The sequence below is a fragment of the Dreissena polymorpha genome, chromosome 3, assembly GCF_020536995.1.
Source record: "Dreissena polymorpha isolate Duluth1 chromosome 3, UMN_Dpol_1.0, whole genome shotgun sequence".
In the NCBI taxonomy this organism is placed as follows: Eukaryota; Metazoa; Mollusca; class Bivalvia; order Myida; family Dreissenidae; genus Dreissena; species Dreissena polymorpha.
The window spans coordinates 6,511,514-6,535,502 of NC_068357.1; the positions used below are offsets into that span (position 1 = coordinate 6,511,514).

The following is a 23,989-nucleotide window of genomic DNA, read 5'->3' on the forward strand; positions in this document are numbered from 1 at the left end:
CAAATTTCCCAGCATGCAAAGGGTTAAAAACTCAGCTCTCCTCTCAGAGGGGCCCTGTCATTACATGCCTTTATGGAAATCAAAAAGAAATCTTGTTCCCAACCACTGGCCTGATTGGTTATTTCCAAATTAAAAAGCAGAAATACTCCATGGAGGACCCTTATTTTATTTAGTATACATGTATATATTCATGACTGCCAACTGTGCCAGGCAGTCTTCTTTATTTGGCTCTTTTTCGGCGTGCTGTATTAAGTCAGCTTTTCACCTTAGCCTGACCTTTGTTAGCGTCCAATAGAATTCAAATAAAACTTCCCGCGGCCAAGTACAGATGAATACACTTCATTGACTGCATTGGCTGATTTGAAAATACGACCAGAACATTGGAAACATGTCAGCGTCTTTGTAACACTGTTTTACTGTGTGTTCAGCATGAAACAATTTTATATCTAATAAAAAGGCTTAATAGATAGAACAGTTTTACACTCAATCTCGACATCAATACAGTTTGAGCGTCCACCTTTTATTTTCAGAAGATTTTCAGCGCGAGAACGTTTGCACTTAAAGGCTATTTTCTCATATTTAGTACTAACGTCCATAATCCTGTCAACATGTTAACATGTTAAAGTATAGAGAGCAGTGGAAGCGAAGACTCACTTTAATGCATTGCATTTCAACTCGCGTGGTATATCGGGTCAATTTGCGGCCAGTGTGTGTGAATGTCAGAGTTTACATACAGGTCATCGCTGCGTCTCTACCCTATGTGCTGATCGGAGTTCGCGGCCAGGAAAATAATCGTTACATAATAAAGACGCTATAGCGTGAACTAGGTGAACTGGAATTTTCTTTAAACCAGACAGATGTTAAATGAAGATATCCAGCGATATCATATGGTATGTCAATAATAGATTCTTAATGTGTTTTACAACAATACCATGATAAATATTATTTTTAATTAATTTAACAAGAGTTATGCCATCATATTGACTAATGAATTAAGCATGAGCGCAATGATTCTCGATACTGTTAAAAATCGAATCAAATAGCAACGCCAGACAAACCACTAAAACAGGTTTGTTCGAAGAACGCGCGTATAAATATTTAAAATATATAAGGATACTTCGCGTGTGGCCGGTTGACTCATATGTTTTAATTTCACTTTCATTCTTCTTTTGGTTTTCTGTTTTGTATCTATACGTTTATGACCAGCAATATGTAATAATGTAAAATAAGCCGCGAAAACTCCGCATATCATCCCGTACTGCGTTTGCTGCAGCTAAGAACTGCACAGAAAAAGACATTCGCTATCTTTGATCTCATTCATTGAAGTCTTTACCTTTCATTAACTGCAACCACAATCAACGCCGTTTATCTTTTTTAAAGATATTTCTTGTTTAAATTAAAAAATCTTCAAGTCACAAACCACAGCAGGATTTCAAGATTCCAAAGACATTGGTATTAGGTATCTCATTTCTAGATAGCATTAATTTATATATTTTGTTAGAAGTATGCAGATTATTGGCCTATAATTATGAGTTGTTTTCAGCACTTAAACTTCAAACATTTGATATCATGCTATACCATACAATACTTCATTATGGTGCCTTATTGCATAATTGAGAGATACTTAGCAACCATGGCCATTATGGATGTCTTGTCTTTTTTTGATTTTCAGAGCCTCAACAGCTGATTTATGATAAGTAGCAAAGTGAAAATGGCTTTATGCAACCAACATCAAACCAGAACAGCCTGTGAGTAAATCGCAGGCTGTTCAGGTTTTTATGCTGTTTGCTGCTCATCAGTATCTTAGGGCTGAAAATGAAGCCTTTAAAACTTGAATCTAGTAAAAAAGGTCTTTTTTTAATTTGATTTTCTATGGAAATGCAAAGGCGTCAAGTGCGTATATCTGTGGATAAGGGATACAACTAATTAGCCTGATGCACATGGTTTAAGTAAATTTTGACTCCTATTTCAGAGATCCAGCCCCTGGAGGTGATGTTCCAGGGAAGCCAGTATCTGACCTACAACCTCAAGAAGCATGGTGACCCCATCTTCAGCAGCAACGACCAGCTCCTGATGTACTTCAAGACCACACAGCCAGATGGCTTACTCTTTTATACTGGTATTATTATTATTCTTACCGGAAATGCACAAGTTAAACGTAATAATTTCTCATGGTTGACTGAAGAAGGTGACATGAGAATAAGGGAGGATTAATACTTCAGTCACAGAATTATATAAGTAATTGCGATTGTACCATGTTGTATTTTCTTCTCAAATTTGGGCAGTTGACATCACACAGTGGCAGCTTAAAATTTATTTTTTGGATGACACCATGCTAAGTTTAATGAATAAAGTATTGTAAGTGATTGTAGATAGGGAATTTAAGGTCAATGAGGTCAAAAGGTGACTTTGGGCACCGTTCTATTGGCAGCAGGTGGCCCCTTAGAGCCACAAACTATGGTTCATACCTCTCAGTAAATTTAACTTGAAATAATTTAAAGTCCTGTGCAACAACAGTCTATACGCCTATGTAGTTAATCCGTACAGTCCATTCAACCTGCTTGTTAGCTACTTGAGTCATTGAAAACCTGTCTTGCATAAGCCTGAGTTTGCGATAATGCTAGAACAAAAAGATCAATTGTGCCTATCTGACTTAAAGAAAATTTGCTTTGCTTTAGTGTACATTAAAATGAGATGATGCTATTCTATTTGTGACTAAGGCAAAGTTTGCATACAAGGAAATGCCTGTAGTAACCATCATTTAAACATAATAATACATTATTCAAAAATCACATTTATTAAATGATATCTTAATAACATTACATTTACTGAGAGACGTACGTCACCTATCATGCTCCTTTTTTTGTCGTTCAGGCGAGAATGCTGATCACATGACAGTGTTCCTGAAGAACGGAGCGGTTCATGTGACGATGAACCTGGGGTCGGGGTCGTTTAACGAGGTGGCGGACATGAATGGCTACAAGCTGGATGATGGTCAGTGGCATCTCCTGCAAGTCTCCAGGAAATCACGTGAAGTGAGTGACTTTGATATGAAGTCCCTTTGGTTGTGTGAGCCTTAGGGAATAGTTTGGGTATTTTTGTATAGGATTGTCTGGGTTTGTTTTCATGCAAAGTTCCTTAGCAGAATCTTTTCTTAATTAGAACTTAAGTGTACATTGCAAATAAGCTGTTATGTGAGCTTTCGTAATTATGACCCTTGTAAACAAAGTGAGAAGTGGTTATATAGGACTCTCTGTGTTGGTCAGTCCTCAAACAATTTGTTGACAAATTTCTCCCACATTTCTCAAGGTATTAAATTGAAACTTTGGTATTTATTCCCCCTGTAAACAAAGTTTGAAGTGGTTATATTAGACTCTTTCTGTAGATTTTTCAGTCTGTTACTGGACATGAAATACTATACATTTGTTTAGGAAACTAGTTCCACATTTTTTGAACCATTGAATTAAAACTTAGAATAATAAGTATTATGTCCGCACCATAAAGTGTATAAGTGCACTGCACTGTTTTCATGATAACAAAGATCAACACATCCCTGAGTTATTTGCCCTTGAACAAAGCTGATAAAGGGAGTTTTAACCCATTTATGCCTAGTGGACTCTCCCATCCTTCTAAATTGGGTCAATTTATTTCCAAAATTAGGGATGTCTAGTATATTTATTTCTATATTTCTAATATTTCTAACGGAAATTCCTTTAAGCAAACAGCGCAGACCCAGATAAGACGCCGCATGATGCGGCGTCTCATATTGGTCTGCCAAGGCCTTTTTTGTAGACGCTATATTCATAAATGGGTTAATCACTGTTGGGACCAATCCTGATTTTCAGTTTACTAAACGTTAAAATACTGTACCTCATTCTTTGTATTGCCCATGGCACTATAATAGTTAACGTTCAATTGTAAACAGAGGTATTACAAAGCAGTAGGAGATTTATGGAATGTTATCAATATAATGAACTTTATTAGTATGATCACAGGAATTAGGTGATATTTGAATATCAACTAATACTCAATGGGGTCCTTTGTTTCTCAAAATTCAGAATTCATCAACTCAAAATGAAATATAATGAATTTTTTATCATTACCAAAATTAATGGCTTTTGTCTAATAAGTCTAAAATATGACTTTTGAATGATGTTAAAATGAGAAATATTATGGCTTTAACCTTTACTTCACTAGAATGTTTTATTAGACTGAAAAAAGTTAAACATTAAACTTTTATGCATGTGGCTTGAATTGTTTGCACTTTGAAAATGTACATTTTTGGTGTTTATTTCTTACTAATCTTGTTATTGAAATATAACTTTTTCAGTATATGATTTTTTTGCTGATTTATGCAGTTCACTTAACTGCATGTTTTCAAACTAGTTAGAAATTTTCATATAAACATTCTTTTAAAAGTGCTTAAAATCAGAGTGCAATTGTGAATTAATTCATACATGCCATACTTCCCGGATTGTCCGGGACAGTCCCGGAAATGAAGAACTTGTCCTGCTGTCCCGGAAATCTGTCAAATGTCCCGGAATTTACAAAATCCATATATACATGTACCTTATCTTAGGCTTAACTGCACCTCGAATCTGTGTATATCTGCAGCGTCTCCATGACAATGCCTACCCGAATAGGCAGACTACGCTACGTGTCAAAATCGATCAATTAACAGGGGTCCTGTTATCATATCGATTGTCTCACGTTCGCGGTCAAACCGAAAAGGCGGCATTGTTTAATGTGGTTGTTAATTGACTTTAATCTACTACGTCATTATTTCCCGCTGCGTAAGGGCAAAGGATAGTTGTTCACACATCTGAAGTCCAACATCGCTGAGTAAAAAATTAAATGCAGTTTATGTTCGCACGTTTAACCGACAAAGAAGTTGAGTAAAAAAGTAAGCATATAAAAACGTCATCCTCACTAGGTTTATTAATGTCTTATTGTGATTGGTTGTATGTATTGTGAATTGATTTGAGTTGACGATCTAACGGTACTGTATTGTTGTATTTTTTATTATATAAATGTTATAAATGAATAAAGGCGTATCAACAACTACGGGTGAATCACAACTACGCGTTACACACTGGTCTTAATAACAATAACGCAGTGACGTCACCATCTATGTTAAGAACGCTTTCACTGAAAACACGTGGCTTGTATCTAGTAACGGAAGTAGTAATGTTTAATTTGACCTTAATAGATCAAGTGTATTTCGGATAGGCTTTTGAACTTTTGCAATTAACGATGCGAAACAAAAAAAAACGTACCAAAAATGCATATGTCTATAAATACCGCTACATTTTATACATGTCCCGGAAAATCGGCAAAAGTCCCGGACAAATTAACTCAATGTCCCGGAATTGGTCTGAAAAATTATGGCATGTATGATTAATTATTACTTGTTAATGCATATACCAACATGTCTGATTTATTCATTTTGGCATAAATACAAAGATCGAAAATGTAGAAAAAGAACATTTACTAGTATTTAATTTGAAAAAAACCCACACTACTTCAATATCAGATTGTGTACACCTTGTTAAAGGATTTACTTTACCAATGGTTTGCAATATTACATAGGTGTCAGTATATATGACTTTTAGAACAAAGCAAACATGTATTGCATTAATTTGTAGATAATGTCATTGAAACCATGATTGAAACACTAAATTGATAGGAAGTCATTAAATGTACTTACTTGATTTTGATAGATTGTGATAAAAACAATGTAGATGATTTAGTCTATGCATATATTAACTATCCCTTGTAGGCAGTCATTTGAATTTAAATGACAATTTGTGTCATCAATAGAAACCTTTTAATTCATATAACTGTTTATAGCATCCAATAGAAACATTTAAATTTAAATGACTATTGTATCCAATAGAAACCTTTATATTTAAATAACTATTTATAGTGTCCAATAGAATCCTTTAGAACAATGTAGCAATGGTTTTCATTGGCTTGCAGTAATTTAAATTTCAAACAGAGCATGCTCAGTCTATTTATGTATGTGTGTCAAACATAGAATGAGCATTTACTTGTTCACATTACTTTTTGGTTATTTTTTCTCTACCACGGTCACTAGCTGACAACACGCCAGTCATACTGTGATGTAAGTAATTGATTGATGAATGCATGTGGCCTAAAGTACTTGCATTATTGTTGCATGCCTTGCCCACACTGCATGATGACTGGATACCAGTATGGGATTCACCCCTGTCCTTGCATGTTAAACAATGTTTGTTAGGGCTGTAACGATACATTCGAATATTCGAATTACTCCAATACGGCTGTGGACGAATCATATTCGTTATTCGCCACCTCCCGAACAGAATATTTTATTAATACAAACAACGTGGTTTCGAGTTTGAAATTTTAATCAATCATCTTATCTTACCTTACAAATGAAGGTTCATACAATAAACACCTATATTTAAATGTTCTTCTCCGTATTCCGGCTTTTTTCATCATGTTTACCCCACCCGCTATGTAACACAGTGAGATTATCAACAAAAATGTGCTATGGGGGGCAAAGGTTGAATATTTAAGACATTGAATTTAAAAATCGTTCGATGGTTGTTAAATGTTTATTTAGGTAAATACGAGTGATATGATGCTCAAACATACACACAAAAGATTAGCAGATGGAATTTTGTTGTTGTTGATCTTTACATCAATGATTGTGCAACTTATCAACAAACATGGAGGCTAGCAAAGGGAATGCTATTGATATTTTTCTACTCAAGGATTTTATTGGTACTCGACTACTAGTCATGTTTTCTCAAAAGTTTCAAAACTGTGTTCAAAGTTTAAGCAGTTCTAGTCAGTGTTTTGTTATTTCAAAGTGTTATATTTCATATTTTTAGTATGCAATTATACTCAATTAATCCAATTGACAAATACTCATAGTTTCATACAATATAATGTCATGTCAAGCTGTCCGAGTATTACTTTTGTTCATTGAAATTCAAATTCGCTAATAAATATTCGTATTCGCCACCCTGTAATCGTGATACGTATCGTATTTGTCACCTAGTGTATTTGTTACAGCCCTAATGTTTGTAGTGATATTTATAATTCACCCTTGCGGCTTTGTTATTGTTGGACCCACTAGAAAATAACGTTAATGAACTTATTATAATTTAGAATGTTTTGTGTGAAGTGTTTTGAGACGCTTACCAGTAAACTGAATTCTTTAGAATAAGCTGTATTTTTAGCCCATGTTATATTGTGTCTTGTTCTGATAAAACTGGGCATAATACATGTGCGTAAAGTGTCGTCCCAGATTAGCCTGTGCACAGGCTAATCAGGGACGACACTTTCCGCCTAAACTTGATTTTCAGTAAGGAGGGACTTCCTTGAAACTAAAAATACCATTAAAGCGGAAAGTGTCGTCCCTGATTAGCCTGTGCGGACTGCACAGGCTAATCTGGGACGACACTTTACGCACATGAATTAAGCCCAGCTTTCTCAGAACAAGACACTATGGATCACCCAGATGAATTCTTATACATGTATACTTGTAATTAATACAATGTAGTTTCAAGTTAAACAAAATTAATAGATCTTTCTTGCTAGAGCTTTCTGGTTGTTTGTTGTTTTGCTCACCATAGAAGGCTTTAGGTTTTTTCACCTTGTTTGACATTAAATTGTGGCACTTTAACTTAAAGTTCAGACAAATGATTATGACTCTTGAGTTACACGAAAATCATTGTTTATTCACTGAACATTAATATCCCTTGATTTTTTTTTCAAATTAAGAACCCTAACATGTTTGATTTAAATTTGCGTTGCTTTGTTTCATATCAGCAACAGCATTTAAGTCTTTGAAATATATTTATAAGTTTTGGAAAAAATGGCTACATGCAAAAGCATAAAATGTTCAACACTTCTTAGTAACATAAATCTACTGTATACAGAATTTATCATACTGGATCAGCTGGTCTTGCGCATGGCTGCTGACAGTTCACATTTAAGCATAAGTTTTCTTACGACATGCATTTAATTGTTTGTCAAACCCCCGTGACCCCCAAACTGACCCAAACTGCCCCATGTAAATTTCTAAATAGCCTTAAATTAAAATATGCAAAAAACTACACGAGTTACAATCGAATGATGCTTCATTGGTAAGGGAAAATTTCATTGGTATATAGTGTTAAGCCTTTTGTAAAATATCCTATAACAGTCTTATCCTATGACAGTTTTATTCTGGTCTTGATATTCTTAATCATACTTTCCTCAAAATATGATTGTCTTTTAAACAATTCTTCAAGGAATATGTTTTAAAAATACAATTTATATTAAACAATTTATGGTAATTAATCATTACTCACCAGTTAACAAACCAATGTCTGCTGTTGTGATGAAGAGTTGTTAAATTTGATCTAAAACACCCTCCTGTGTGTCTGCATAATCTCGTTGAGAATTTTACATGAGTCCAGATACCCCTTTCTTGTGGTTTACTTTATGTAAGTCCAGACAACCCCTCCTTGTGGTTTACTTTAAGTGAGTCCAGATACCCCCTCCTTGTGGTTTACTTTATGTAAGTCCAGAAACCCCCTACTTGTGGTTTACTTTATGTGAGTACAGACACCCCTTCTTGTGGTTTACTTTATGTGAGTCCAAATACCCCCTCCTTGTGGTTTACTTTACCACATATCCCATTCTCGCAGCTTACTTTATATGAGTCTAGACACCCCTTCTTGTGGTTTACTAAATGTGAGTCTAGACACCCCTTCTTGTGGTTTACTTAATGTAAGTCCAGATATCTCCTTCTTGTGGTTTACTTTATGTGAGTCTAGACAGCCCCTTCTTCAGGTTTACTTCATATGAGTCCAGATACCCCCTCCTTGTGGTTTACTTTATGTGAGTCTAGACACCCCCTTTTGTGGTTTACTTTATGTAAGTCCAGATACCCCTCCTTGTGGTTTACTTTATGTGAGTCAAGACACCCTCTTCTTGTGGTTTACTTTATGTAAGTCAAGATACCCCCTCCTTGTGGTTTACTTTATATGAGTCCAGATACCCCTTCCTTGTGGTTTACTTTTTATGAGTCCAGATACCCCCTCCTTGTGGTTTACTTTATATGAGTCCAGATACCCCCTCCTTGTGGTTTACTTTATGTGAGTCTAGACACCCCCTTTTGTGGTTTACTTTATGTAAGTCCAGATACCCCTCCTTGTGGTTTACTTTATGTGAGTCAAGACACCCTCTTCTTGTGGTTTACTTTATGTAAGTCAAGATACCCCCTCCTTGTGGTTTACTTTATATGAGTCCAAATACCCCCTCCTTGTGGTTTACTTTATGTGAGTCCTGACACCCCCTCCTTGTGGTTTACTTTATGCTAGTCCAGCCAGTCTAAGGATATTCCCTTACTATTGATATTAGCCCTCCGTGTGGTTTACTTCATTGAGGTTAAATCGGCTCATTGTTGTTTATTAGCTCAAGATACTGCCTCCTCTCTTAAAATCTGTTTTGGCATTCTTATGTTCTTCTTTGAACATGGTAAACCAGTCTGAGTCATTGTCAATTATGGTATTAGTTATAATGTTGTTTTAAAATGGACCATAGCATTTTATGTGTGCTTTGGGATTTTATTACATGGTTATGTATTACTTTGGGGCAGCTCATGCAATAGTTATGTAACACAGTTATGCTTTTCAGTGACATGATCTTTGTATTGTATAATTTTCACTGCAGTGAAAATATAACAAATTTTAGAATAATTTCAAATTATATAATAGAGTTTGGTTTCACTGAAAAAAGTATTATACTGGATCGCCAAATGAACACTGTCTTGTAACAAGTGACCATGTATGGTGCCGGACAATTGGAACATTGAGCATATAATATTAGCATATGATATCCTGACTATTTTTCTGCAATAACTTTCTTTGATTATGTGATGAGAGAGCACCGTTTCCCAGGGGAATTGTTTCTCTCCATCAAACATAGCACTGTATAATCAACCTGCTGTAACTTGCTATTATCATGTTTGTCCTCTCTGTAAAACCCAATACTGAGATGAAATGTTGCCTTATATTGTGTCTTGTTATTTTGGAGACAATTTCTCTTTATTCATATATCTGTCTGATTGTGTTTTTTCCCCCATTTTTAGCTCACCTGAGCACAACGTGCTCATGGTGAGCTTTTGTGATCGCTTTTTGTCCGTCGTCCGTTGTGCGTTGTGCGGCATCAACATTTGCCCTGTTAACTCTCTAGAGGTCACTTTATTGTCCAATCTTCATGAAATTTGGTCAGAAGATTGGTTTCAATGATATCTTGGATGAGTTTGAAAATGGTTACGTTTGCTTGAAAAACATGGCTGCCAAGGGGCGGGGCATTTTTAACCAGGTTTTCCGAAGGAAAAAACTGGTTATTAGATTGGCGAATGCGGGCGGGCTGGCTGGCTGGCGGGCTGGCTGGCTGGCGGGCTGGCTGGCGGGCTGGCGGGCTGGCGGAATAAGCTTGTCCGGGCCATAACTATGTCGTTCATTGTCAGATTTTAAAATCATTTGGCACATTTGTTCACCATCATTGGACGGTGTGTCGCGCGAAATAATTACGTCGATATCTCCAAGGTCAAGGTCACACTTTGAGTTCAAAGGTCAAAAATGGCCATAAATGAGCTTGTCCGAGCCATAACTATGTCGTTCATCGTCAGATTTTAAAGTTATTTGGCACATTTGTTCACCATCATTGGACGGTGTGTCGCGCGAAATAATTACGTCGATATCTCCAAGGTCAAGGTCACACTTTGAGTTCAAAGGTCAAAAATGGCCATAAATGAGCTTGTCCTGGCCATTACTATGTCATTCATTGTGAGATTTTAAAATCATTTGGCACATTTGTTCACCATCATGGGACGGTGTGTCCCACGAAAGAATCACGTCAATATCTCCAATGTCAAGGTCGCCACGACTAAAAATAGATTAAAAAAAAAAAAAAAAACTTACAAAGGGGGTTAATTTTTTTGGTCATTTCAAAAGTTCAGTTTGAGTTTTCTCCCTTTATCAGATTTTTTTTTCACAATGAAAACCTGGTTTTGTGACAATTTTGTCCCTTGTTCCTTATATTGCTATATATGGCTATAGTAAAGTCTTGTTAACACTCTAGAGGCCACATTTATTGTCTGATCTTCATTAAACTTGGTCAGAAGATTCATCCCAATAATATCTTGGATCAGATCGTAAATGATGCCGGTTGGTTGAAAAACATGGCCGCCAGGGGGCTGGGCATTTTTCCTTATATGGCTATAGTAAAACCTTGTTAACACTCTAGAGGCCACATTTATTTTCCAATCTTCATAAAACTTGTTCCGTAGATTTGTCCCACTGATACCTTGGATGAGTTCAAAAATGGTAACCTTTGCTTGAAAAACATGGCTGCCAAGGAGTGGGGCATTTTTCCGTATATGGCTTTATATGGCTATAGTAAAATCTTGTTAACACTCTAGAGGCCACATTTATTTCCAATTTTCATGAAACTTGGTCAGAAGATTCATCCCAATAATATCTTGGACGAGTTCAAAAATGATGCCGGTTGGTTTAAAAACATGGCCGCCAGGGGCGGGGTTATTTCCTTATATGGCTATATATAGTAAAACCTAATTGTTAACACTCTAGAGGCCACATTTATTGTCCAATCTTGATGAAATGTGGTCAGAAGATTGGTGTTAATGATATCTTGGAAGAGTTCGAAAATGGTTACGTTTGCTTGAAAAACATGGCCGCCAAGGGGCGGGGCATTTTTCCTTATAAGGCTATATACATGTAATGCTATAGTAAAATCTTGTTAACACTCTAGAGACCACATTTATAGTCTTATCTTCATTAAACTCGGTCAGAAGATTTATCCCAATAAAATCTTGGACGAGTGCAAAAATGATGCCAGTTGATTGAAAAACATGGCCACCACGGGGGCGGGGCTATTTTCCTTATATGGCTATAGTGAAACCTTGTTAACACTCTAGAGGTCACATTTATTTTCCGATCATCATGAAACTTGGTCAGAAGATTTGTCCCAATGATATCTTGGATGAGTTCAAAAATGGTTTTGGTTGCTTTAAAAACATGGCCACCAGGGGCGGGGCTTTTTTCCTTATATGGCTATACATGTATATGGCTATAGTAAAACCTTGTTTACACTCTAGAGGCCACATTTATTGTCCAATCTTCATGAAATTTGGTCAGAAGATTGGTCGCAATGATATCTTGGATGAGTTCGAAAATGATTATGTTTGCTTGAAAAAAATGGCTTCCAAGGGGCGGGGCATTTTTCCTTAAATAGCTATAGTAAAATCTTGTTAACACTCTAGAGGCCACATTTACTGTCCGATCTTCATGAAACTTGGTCAGAAGATTCATCCCGTTAATATCTTGGACGAGTTCAAAAATGATGCCGGTTGGTTGAAAAACATGGCTGCCAGGGGGCCGGGCATTTTTCCTTATATGGCTATAGTAAAACCTTGTTAACACTCTAGAGGCCTCATTTATTTTCCGATCTTCGTGAAACTTGGTCAGAAGATTTGTCCCAATAATATCTTGTTATCTCAGGTGAGTGACTTTGGGCTTTTCAGGCCCTCTTGTAATGAAGATGTTTTGCCACCATTTAATAAAATTAGTTTTTAAATTTCACAATTATAGTAGATATTGTGTGTTGTTATTCGAGACTCATTGAGAAATAAAAATGTCAAATTGAATTTAAGATGTTTTTGTGGGAATATTTATTTTGAGAGAAATGTTTTATTCTGGTTTAACATTGTGGTTGCATTGTTGCGGGCTTAAACAACAGCATCCGTGTCCACAATAAAGGCTGTGTGGCTTTTGCTAGCTATACGGAGTAAAATCATAAACCTAATTTTTTTTACGTAATAAATATGTTACATATATAAACAATCTTTTATCAGTTATGAACTTAAGTAGTCACCAAATTTATTTTCGTAATAAACAAGTTATATTAAAACATAATTTTTACAAGTATTATCCATTTCTCAAAATGATGTTCCACATAAGAGTATACTTATATGTACAAGATAATAGACAGTGTATCTTTTAATTTAATCCCATGTCTGTTATAATTGCAAAATTAACTACTGTTTGATTTAACTGTTGGTTTTTGTGATAAATCCTAAATACAGTTAGTAAAATAATGTTGTTTCTTTAGAAAATTAAGTCTTTTGGACTGCATTAGAATATAAACTGATTACTCGAATTAACAATATACACTGATAACTCAAAATTAAAATGTGAAATAATAATTCAAAGTGATGATGTATACTTATAAATCCAAATTAAAATGAAAACTGATATCTTGAAATAACAACATAAACTGATGTTTCAAAATTTGAATACAAACTTAATACTCAGAATAACATTATAAATATATTGTCACAGTCTTAGAAGTATAACATAGAACAAATTACTCAAATTACAATGTATCGCTATAGCATGGTAATTTCAATATTAACTGACAATTCATAATTATAATATAAGCTAATAACACTTAATTAGAATATCTACTGATAAATCAAAAAAGAATATCAACTAATTACTCTATTACAATAAAAACCAGTATTTATTTTCCATTCAAATTCTGGTGTGATATGGGGACCCATTCCCAATGAAAAAAGGATTATTTTTTTCCAAATGGGACCCAAAGATTCACAATTGAAGGTTGCCATAAAAAATTCCAACTTTATTCAAAATGACTAGATTTTCCTCAATGCAAAGAGACCTGCTGGCCCCATTCCCAAAATGGTGAAAAAACACTGTAAACTCATCATTCAAGAAACTAATATTAAGTGAGAGCTAAGATTTAAACTATTAAATAATAACTCATACTAAAAATATAAAGTTTACTCAGAATCAGAAAATGAACTAATAGCTCAAAAATACATTATAAACTGATCATTTAGAATTAGAATATAAACGGAAAGCTAAAGATACATGATAAACTTATAATTCAGAATTAGAATATAAAGTTCTCAATTAGAATATTACAATATAAACGGATAGCTCAGAATAAGAATTTAACCTGATAGTTCTAAACTAGAATCCTAATGGATAACTTAAAACAACAATATAAAGCTGATTTTTTTTAGTTAGAAAATGAACCAGGGGACTATTCTAAGCAATTAAGCCAAATTTTGATAATTATCTCCCAAACATTACTACCCAGGTGTCTGTGGATGTGGATGGTTCCCAGCGACTGATGGGCATGACACAGGGCACCTTCACCATGCTGTCGTCCCATGTGATCTATCTAGGGGGTAGCCCCAACACGGACTCCCTTGCTGGCTCTGACATCCGGGCAAACTTCAGGGGATGCATGAAGAAGGTAACACACATATCAGTGTTTTCCTGGCAAACTTGAGGGGATGCATGAAAAATGTAACAAAGATATCAGTTGTTTATGGAAAAACTATAGGGTATGCATGAAGATTGAAGAATGTAACACAGATATCAGTGGTTTATGGACAAATTACAGGGGATGCATGAAGAATACAACAAAGATATCAGTGGGTTATGAAAAAACTTAAGTGGATGCATGAACAATTTAACAAATGATATCAGTGGTTTATGGACAAATTTGAGGGGATGCATGAAGAAAGTAACAAAGATATCAGTGAGTTATGGACAAACTAAACGGGATGCATGGACACTATAACAAAGATATCTGTGGTTTATGGACAAACTTAAGGGGATGCATGAAGAATGTAACAAAGATATCAGTGGTTTATGGACACACTTAAGGGGATGCATGAACAATGTAACAAAGATATCTGTGGGTTATGGACAAACTTTAGGGGATGCATGAAGAATGTATCAGTGGTTTATGGACACACTTAAGAGGATTTATGAACAATGTAACAAAGATATCTGTGAGTTATGGACACACTTGAGGGGATGCATGAAGAATGTAAAAAAGATATCAGTGGTTTATGTACAAACTTAAGGGGATGCATGAACAATGTAAAAAAGATATCAGTGGTCCATGGACAAACTGTACGGGATGCATGAAGAATGTAACAAACATATCAGTGGTTTATGGAGAAACCTCAGGGGATGCATGAAGAATGTAACAAAGATATCAGTGGGCAATGGACAAGCTATAGGTGATGCATGAAAAATGTAACAAACATATCAGTGGTTTATGGACAAACCTCAGGAGATGCATGAAGAATGTATCAGTTGTTTATGGACAAACTAAAGGGGATGCATGAACAAAATAACAACTATATCAGTGGTTTAAGGACAAACTATAGGGGATGCATGAACAATGTAACAAAGATATCATTGGTTTATGGACAAACCTCAGGGGATGCACAAAGAATGTAATAAAGATATGAGTGGTTTATGGACAAACTTTGCCATGCAAAGATCTGGCAATTCCATGTGATACTAGATTCCAGATCATGGAAATACATGTATTTGACACACTTTTTAATTTAGCATGTCTCACTGAGGGGGTTGAGACTGATATATTTAGCTCTTAGGGTTGAGAATTAGATTCCATAAGATGGTATGTTCATGAATTAGATTCCATAAGATCGTATGTTCATGAATTAGATTCCATAAGATGGTATGTTCATGAATTAGATTCCATAAGATGGTATGTTCATGAATTAGATTCTATAAGATGGTATGTTCATGAATTAGATTCCATAAGATGGTATGTTCATGAATTAGATTCCATAAGATGGTATGTTCATGAATTTGATTCCATATGTTCATGAATTAGATTCCATAAGATGGTATGTTCATGAATTAGATTTCATAAGATGATATGTTCATGAATTAGATTCCATAAAATGGTATGCTCATGAATTAGATTCCATAAGATGGTATGTTCATGAATTAGATTCCATAAGATGGTATGTTCATGAATTAAAGATTCCATAAGATGGTATGTTCATGAATTAGATTCCATAAGATGGAATGTTTATGAATTAGATTCCATAAGATGGTATGTTCATGAATTAGATTTCATAAGATGGTATGTTAATGAATTAGATTCCATAAGATGGTATGTTCATGAATTAGATTCCATAAGATGGTATGTTCATGAATTAGATTCCATAAGATGGTATGTTCATGAATTAGATTCCATAAGATGGTATGTTCATGTAGAAACTGAGTTTTTTACTGTAAATTGCTCAGATGGGCAACTATCTTGAGTACTTTGGTTGCCCAGTCTGTGAGTAAGGGGCTTAGAACCAATTACAGGTCAATAGCATTTAATACTTTGTTTTAACAAACAAATCACACAATATTATATTGCTGACATGACTGTATGTATTCAGGCCTTGAAAAATCATCATTGCTCCAATTTGAGCGTAAAGTAGAAGGTTAGACTACTTAAGTTTTGTCACTACTCAACTGACTGTGCAAGACAGGTCCTTATCCTTGTTGGGAAATATTAGTCCAATGCCAAATGCCGTCCACACTATAAGTGTAAACTAGTTGGTGAACGAACAAAATACTGTACTCAAAGAAACGGCACTTTCGTTTTGACAATATCAATGACATCATAGGCACAGGAAAATAAATATTGAATTCAGTTGGGTACAATGAGATTGTTTTCAAGATGACACTGCTTGAAATTTCATCTTAATGATTTTTTTTTTTTAGAATTGATATAGTTAAACAGACCATTCAATACGTCTCTCTGTGAAAAATATTATTTAATTTAGGTATGTTTGTATCAATCAATTGAATTTTTTCATAGTTGTTTTAATCATGTAAATACTATATAGAGTAATAATTCATGATCAACAGAGTAGCCAACTTTTATCTACATCATTTGTTAATCAAGATTGTCTTGCAGTGAAAAAGTCCTGGTTTCTTATTATCAGCAATACTGTTTTTGATGTAATAAAAATGCAAAACAAGAAGAATTATCTGCAGGGCAAGTGGATTGTCAGGCCTACTCGCCCTGCAGCAAAGCGGCTCTGGAAATATTGTTCAAGCCTGACACTATGACCTTTAATGAGCCTGAATCATCTTGTATTTAAAGAGTAAAACAATAAACTGTGAGAAAGCTGTTTCAGGCTTTTTTTAAAGCAAGTTGCCTTGCCAGACTAATAACTATTAAAATGGACTCTCCAGAGCAAAAGGGCAACCACTAATTTCTGACACTGATGGTCCAATTAATCACCCACTCCTGCTTTTTAGCTCACCTGTCCGGTGTGACCGGTCATTGTCCGTCGTCCGTCCGTCCACATTTGTTCGTAAACACTCTAGAGGCCACATTTATTGTCCGATCTTCATGAAACTTGGTCAGAAGCTTTGTCCCAAATAAATCTCGGTCGAGTTCTGGGTCCAAAACTAGGTCACTAGGTAAAAAAAAAGAAAAAACTTGTAAGCACTGTAGAAGTCACATTTCATGCCAAATCTTCATGTAACTTTGTCAAAATGTTTGTCTTAATGATATGTTGGTTGAGTTCAAAAGTGGTTCTGGTCCTTTGAAAAACATGGTCGCCAATGGGCGGGGCAGTTTTCCTTATTTGGCTATAGAGAAACCTTGTAAACACTTTAGAAGTCACAATTTTTGCCCGATCATCATGACAGTTGGTCAAAACATTGGTTTTATTGATGTCTCGGACGAGTTTGAAAATGGTCCAGATAGGTGAAAAAACATGGCCGCCAGTGGGTGGGGCATTTTCTCTATATGTATATAGTGTAAACATGTGAACACTCTAGAATTCACATTTTTTGACCAATTTTCATGAAATTTGGTCAGAACATTTGTTTCCTTGATATGAGAGTTGAGTTTGAAAATGGTTCCGGTCAGTTGAATAACATGGCTGCCAGGGGGCGGGGGGCAGTTTTCCTTATTTGGCTATAGAGAAACCTTGTTAACACTCTAGGAGTCACAATTTTTGCCCAATCGTCATGAAAGTTGGTCAAAACATTGGTTTTATTGATATCTTGGACAAGTTCGAAAATGGTCCAGATGGGTGATAAACATGGCCACCAGTGGGCGGGGCATTTTTCTCTATATGTATATAGTGAAAACATGTGAACACTCAAGAAGTCACATTTTTGGCCAAATTTTCATGAAATTTGGTCAGAACATTTGTTTCTTTGATATGAGAGTTGAGTTTGAAAATGGTTCCGGCCGGTCAGTTGAATAATATGGCTGCCGGGGGGGGGCAGTCTTCCTTATTTGGCTATAGAGAAACCTTGTAAACACTCTAGAAGTCAGAATTTTTGCCCAATCATCATGAATAACATGGCTGCCAGGAGGGGGGGGGCAGTTTTCTCATATTTATATAGTAAAAAAAGCTTTTGAACACTCAAGAAGTCACATTTTTTGCCCAATCATCATGAAACTTGGTGAAAAGATTGGTTTTATATATATCACATAATTAATGCCATAATTATTGCCTTTTGATTGTCCAAATTGTCATTATATTATACAAAATCCTTGTAAACACTCTCGAAATCACAATTTTGTTTCAGATTTTATGAATCTTGGTCATAATATTTATTTTTGTAAGCAAATTTGATGTTTGGTAAGAGGGGGCAACTCAAAATATAGGTCACCAGGTCAAATCTTACAAAAACAAAATCACTCCATATGCCAGAGTTTTGGTTCAATAATGATGAAACTTGACCAGGATGTTTGTCTGGACAATATCTAGGTCAAGTTTGACATTTGGTAAATATTGAATGAACCAACTCCTCTCAGGTGAGCGAACTAGGGCATCTTTGCCCTCTTGTCTATATAAGTGCTAGTTTTATAATATGTGTATTTTTATAACAGTATTTGATGCTTGAACAGAATTACAAATTATGCATTTGTATTGCAGGTTGTTTATAAAGCAGACAGTTTGAGTCTGGACATAATTGAACTTGCCAACAGAGGTCACGAGTTTATTGTTGCTGCGGGCGATATTGTGTACGGACAGTGCCAAGAGGTCATTGACTCCCAGCCTGTTACCTTCTTGACCCCAGAATCGTTCATAGCCCTTCCGCGTTGGGATGTAAAAAATCAAAATGGTTCGATATCATTCCAATTTCGAACTAGCGAATCTGATGGTCTTCTATTGTATAACAGTGCAGAATACGGGTCAAATAATCTGGATTTTATTGCCATGGAGATAATTGATGGTGATTTCTACCTCGTTTTGGCGTTAGGCACAGGGGTGATTAAAGAGAAAGTGTCGAGAACAAAAATCAATGATGGCATGCCACATGTTGTGGTTTTTCAGTATCGTGGTAAGACGGGCTACATCAGTGTAGACTCGCATGAATACGAGTATGTTACCCCAGGAATGGGCAAGGAGCTTGACCTTCAGGACATGATGTACATAGGCGGTCTGAACTTCCATCGTTATAACGCGTACCGTCTGCCGAAAGAAGTCTGGTCTGGTATACTGAAGCAGGGATACGTGGGCTGCATGCAGGACCTGAAAATTAACAACAACAAGGTTGACCTCATGATGGTTGCTAGGAAGCAGCAGCAGAAGGATGTTCGCAACGAGTGCCGCAAACTGTCGGACCAATGTTCAGAGCAGGTGTGCATGCACAGGGGTTCGTGCGTGGAGGGATGGAACCGATACATCTGTGATTGTAGGGGAACCTCATACACTGGGGTCAACTGTGAACATGGTAGGTTTTAATTCTTATTGCAAGGAGTGTTGTAAAATTATTTTTGCTTTTTATCTAACCATTTTTAGCTCCCCTGACCTTGAAGTGCTCAAGATATAGCTGTTATAGGGTTACTCATCATCCAGTTGTCATTTTACTTACGCAAATCTTCTACTTACAAGTTTTTTATGCTATGGAATCGAAAGATCGAGGGTATATTGTGTTTGGCCTGTCTTTCTGTCATTCATTCATTGTGTCTGTCCCAAAACTTTAACCTTGGTTAAAGTTTTGCGATTACTTTTGCAATATTGAAGATAGCAACTTGATGTCTGGCATGCATGTGTTACTCATGGAGCTGCACATTTTGAGTGGTGAACGGTCAAGGTCATCCTTCAAGGTCAAAGGTCTAAAACAACTAATCCAAGGGTAGTAATAAGCTTTAAAAGGGAGATTTTTAAATTTCTAAACCTGACAAATGATATATTGAAATTTTATTTCAAAGCGGCGCAATAGGGGGCATTGTGTTTCTGACATACACGTCTCTTGTTTTTGCTAGAAACCGCATGGAATACATTAATTAAATTTGGAATTAATTTTCCTTGGGTGGTGACCTTCTACAGAAATACATTGTATAACTTTTTATTCATTGACAAACAACTAATGTTGTATACAATTATGACATTAATCAAATATAATAAAAAGTGTGTTGGCATATGATTTGAGAACCAAATAGAAAAAACTACATACTGTGAAACCATTATTATTCGTCCGACATTAATTTTCGCCTTTTTCGTCCTTCGACCGATGGACGAATTCAAGATCCGGACGAACAATCATGTCCCATATTTGAAACAAATAAGACTGAATTACCGTAGGCATGAGGCATTTAAATCCAGCGTAATCCACGCATATACACAGAGCTCGAAATTAACACTCGCACACTCGCAAAATGCGAGAAAAAAAGATTGCAAGGTAAGTTATAAGCCACTAGTGTTTTTTGCAAATAAAGAAATAGTGAAAAAAAAAACGAGTTATATTGCTTAATGCGTTCGACGGCGTGAACGCTAAACCGTAGGCTAATTTTTTGAACATCCGAATACCCATATGCAGAAGCGCGCACCTTATTTGTTGACTGGTATACTTAAAATACAGATACACAGATGGTATTGATACAAAGAACATGAAACAGTCGACTGTTCACACTCGAGTTAAATCCGGTTTTGACACAAAGGGGTGTTCATTATACAGTGTACTGACAACTGACATTTCCTGTAAAACGCGAATGCAATAAGGCTGTATCGAATGCGTCGACTTCGTTTAGGTATAATAGTGTTGATTAGCGCTAATTGTTAACAACTTTATTACCCATTGTGTGTATTGTGTTTTTCAGGGGTGTTGCAGATTATACAGCCTACACGCGGCGAATCCGGATTAAAGACAATACTATTTAACACAATTAAAATATGACGATGTGTGATCAACACCTGACTGAAATATATTCTGCGCTTTGTTACAAATTAATAAAGAACATTTTGATTTGTGTTTAGTTGTTTGGTTTTAACTGCATCTACTATTTTTGTACATATACATAAAAACCCGTACCTTTGTTTTTTTTACGATTTTTTCGCAACCGCGTATTACATGTATTTCAAACAAATCGGACGTTTTTTTTTCAAAACCAGAAATGGACGAATTTAAGAGCGGACGAAATAGTCATTTTTATGAAAAGGGCGAAATTTTGTGCCGACGAAAATAAATGGTTTCACAGTAATACACATTAATCTGCAAACTTTAATTTCTTATTTTATTACACAGTAGATTTCTGAAATTAAGAATCTGTTGTCTTTTTTCGATGTTTAAATTTGAAATAGCACAGTCATTTTTAGTTGGTCGCGTTAGCGGCTGACTAAATTTTTAGACCATCTTTTGCAAATCAGTATGTGCTTAGAAGCCTTAGAACTGCAACTTACTCTGCTAGGGACGATTACTGCTGCCTGTCTGCAGCAGACTACAAATGATTCTGCTCTAGCAGTGAGTGTATATACCAGCTTGTAAGACGACATTAGCCAGTCTAGTGTATATCATTGAAATCTGTACATATTGGCTGCTTTCAGGGAAAACGGGGTATAATGCATGTCAAATAAGATTAGCCTGTGCACATTGTTTAGCCTGTGCAATGCGCACAAGCTAATCAAGGACGACAATAGCGAACAACTTCAGTGCCTTCAGCGCTTTGATTTTATTTTCTAATCATATGATTTTCCATCCTTTCTTGGCAATGTGAAATGGTGAAAACGGTATCAATGTTACTCAATACAGCAGCCACTTCTTTTTGTTAGAATGCATTGTCATTGCTTGTAATGTAATGTCATTGTTTCCAGATAAATATTGACATGTTTATGATTCTGATTCAGAGTTTTATTATGGTTTTCAGTTGTTGCTTGTAATCTTGTACTTTGCAACATCTGCCATAGACCATGTTGATGGATTTTATGACTTGTAAATTGCAAGAGGATTTTTATGTTATTGGATTTGAAGCTATTTGAAAATGACAAGACTTGAAAGATTTTAATTCCATCTAAATTTCTTGAAACAAAATACTGTAAAATGAAGCTACAATATATATGTTATCCACATCATAAATAATGTGTGATGTGTTTCAACCTGTTCCCACTCAGAAGCAAATTGAAAATGGCTATGTGCAAACAGCATTAAATCAGAACAGCCTGCGAGTTACTCGCAGTCTGTTCAGGTTTTATGCGGTCTGCTGTTCATCAGTATCTAAGGGTTGAAAATGAAGCTTTTAAAACTTGAATCTAGTAAGAAAGGTCTTTAATTAAATGAAACTTTATAAGGGACTATAAATACGTAAATATACCTATCTAAGTAGTAAAGGGTCAAGCAAATTAAAATAATTCCATATACAATCAAAATATGAGTGTTTAATGTTGTTTTTATGCCCCCGGTAGGGTGGCATATAGCAGTTGAACTGTCCGTCAGTCCGTCCGTCTGTCTGTCCGTCCGTCCCAAAACTTTAACATTGGCCATAACTTTTGCAATACTGACGTTTTACAGCAACTTGATATTTGGCATGCATATGTATCTCATGAAGCTGCACATTTTGAGTGGTGAAAGGTCAAGGTCAACCTTCAAGGTCAAAAGTAAAAAAAATACAATCCAATGGAAGTAATAAGCTGTAAAAAGGAGATAATTTCTAAACCTGCCAAATGATATATTGAAATTTTATTTCAAAGTGGTGCAATAGGGGGCATTGTGTTTCTGACAAACACATTTCTTGTTCTGTTTTAATTTAACAATGTGGTTGAAAAAATGGGTCAACTTTAAAGTTATACTTTGTATCCTAGAAGAAAAGTCAAAGGAATTTGCTTTTCTCATCTATGCCATTGCTGTGTTATGCCTGAGATACATAAATATGGTATTCATTTAAAAAACAACTTTGAATGTGTTGATTGTTATGTCCTGCATGCTCATGTATTGAACTTCACCTGCTAACATCCTTGTTACTTTATGTCTGCAAGGCTCATTAGAGACAACCCTGTCTGCTTTTATATAATCTTTTGTTTAACCCTTTGCATGCTGGGAAATTTGTCATCTGCTAAAATGTCGTCTGCGCGATTTCTAAAATTAGCATTTTCTTCCATTTTTTTCAAAGAATACTATCAGAATAGCAAACAGTTTGGATCCTGATGAGATGCCATGTTCTGTGGCATCTCATCTGGATCCAAACTGTTTGCAAAGGCCTTCATAATTTGGTTCCAGCACTGAAAGGGTTAAAGAAAGTCCCTTCTAAACAAAAACAGAGTCTAGGCAGAGTGATGTCCCAGATCAGCCTGTGCCATCTTCACAGGCTAATCTGGGATGATACTTTACACATAAGCAGAAAGCCCAGATTTGTCAGACTGGGGCTCTTTCATTTATTTAGTATCATATGTGTCTTGTTCTGAGAAAACTGGGCTTAATTCATGTGCGTAAAGTGTCGTCCCAGATTAGCCTGTGCAGTCCGCACAGGCTAATCAGGGACGACACTTTTCGCTTTAATGGTATTTTTAGTTTCAAGGAAGTCCTTCCTTACTGAAAATCAAGTTTAAGCGGAAAGTGTCGTCCCTGATTAGCCTGTGCGGACTGCACAGGCTTATCTGGGACGGCACTTTGCGCACATGCATTATGCCCAGTTTTGTAAGAACAAGACACATATTAATCTAGCATAGTAATTGATGCACTTTATTGCGTATTCGTGGCTGATCTCGAAAACTTGATCTGAAGTTCTTCCTTGTACAGGCAAATCTAACCATGTTTAAATGAATACAATCCACCCTCATGACCATTACATTATCATATCATGTATACATTCCACTTAGAAA

The 23,989-nt window shown here is 35.8% G+C and overlaps 1 protein-coding gene and 1 long non-coding RNA gene across 2 annotated transcripts in view; both read left to right on the forward strand.

The window, feature by feature from the left end:
- Positions 1 to 23,989, forward strand: part of LOC127872820 (neurexin-1-like) — a 171,509-nt gene that overhangs the window by 99,575 nt on the left and 47,945 nt on the right. The window contains exons 2-5 of the mRNA XM_052416236.1: positions 1,973 to 2,119; positions 2,875 to 3,035; positions 14,191 to 14,349; positions 18,827 to 19,628. Coding sequence (XP_052272196.1) covers positions 1,973 to 2,119; positions 2,875 to 3,035; positions 14,191 to 14,349; positions 18,827 to 19,628 — 1,269 coding nt within the window. The remainder of the gene's footprint in view (positions 1 to 1,972; positions 2,120 to 2,874; positions 3,036 to 14,190; positions 14,350 to 18,826; positions 19,629 to 23,989) is intronic.
- On the forward strand, positions 10,247 to 10,788 carry LOC127872840 (uncharacterized). The gene is made up of 2 exons (XR_008045803.1): positions 10,247 to 10,592; positions 10,755 to 10,788. It is a non-coding gene; the product is annotated as an uncharacterized LOC127872840 (long non-coding RNA).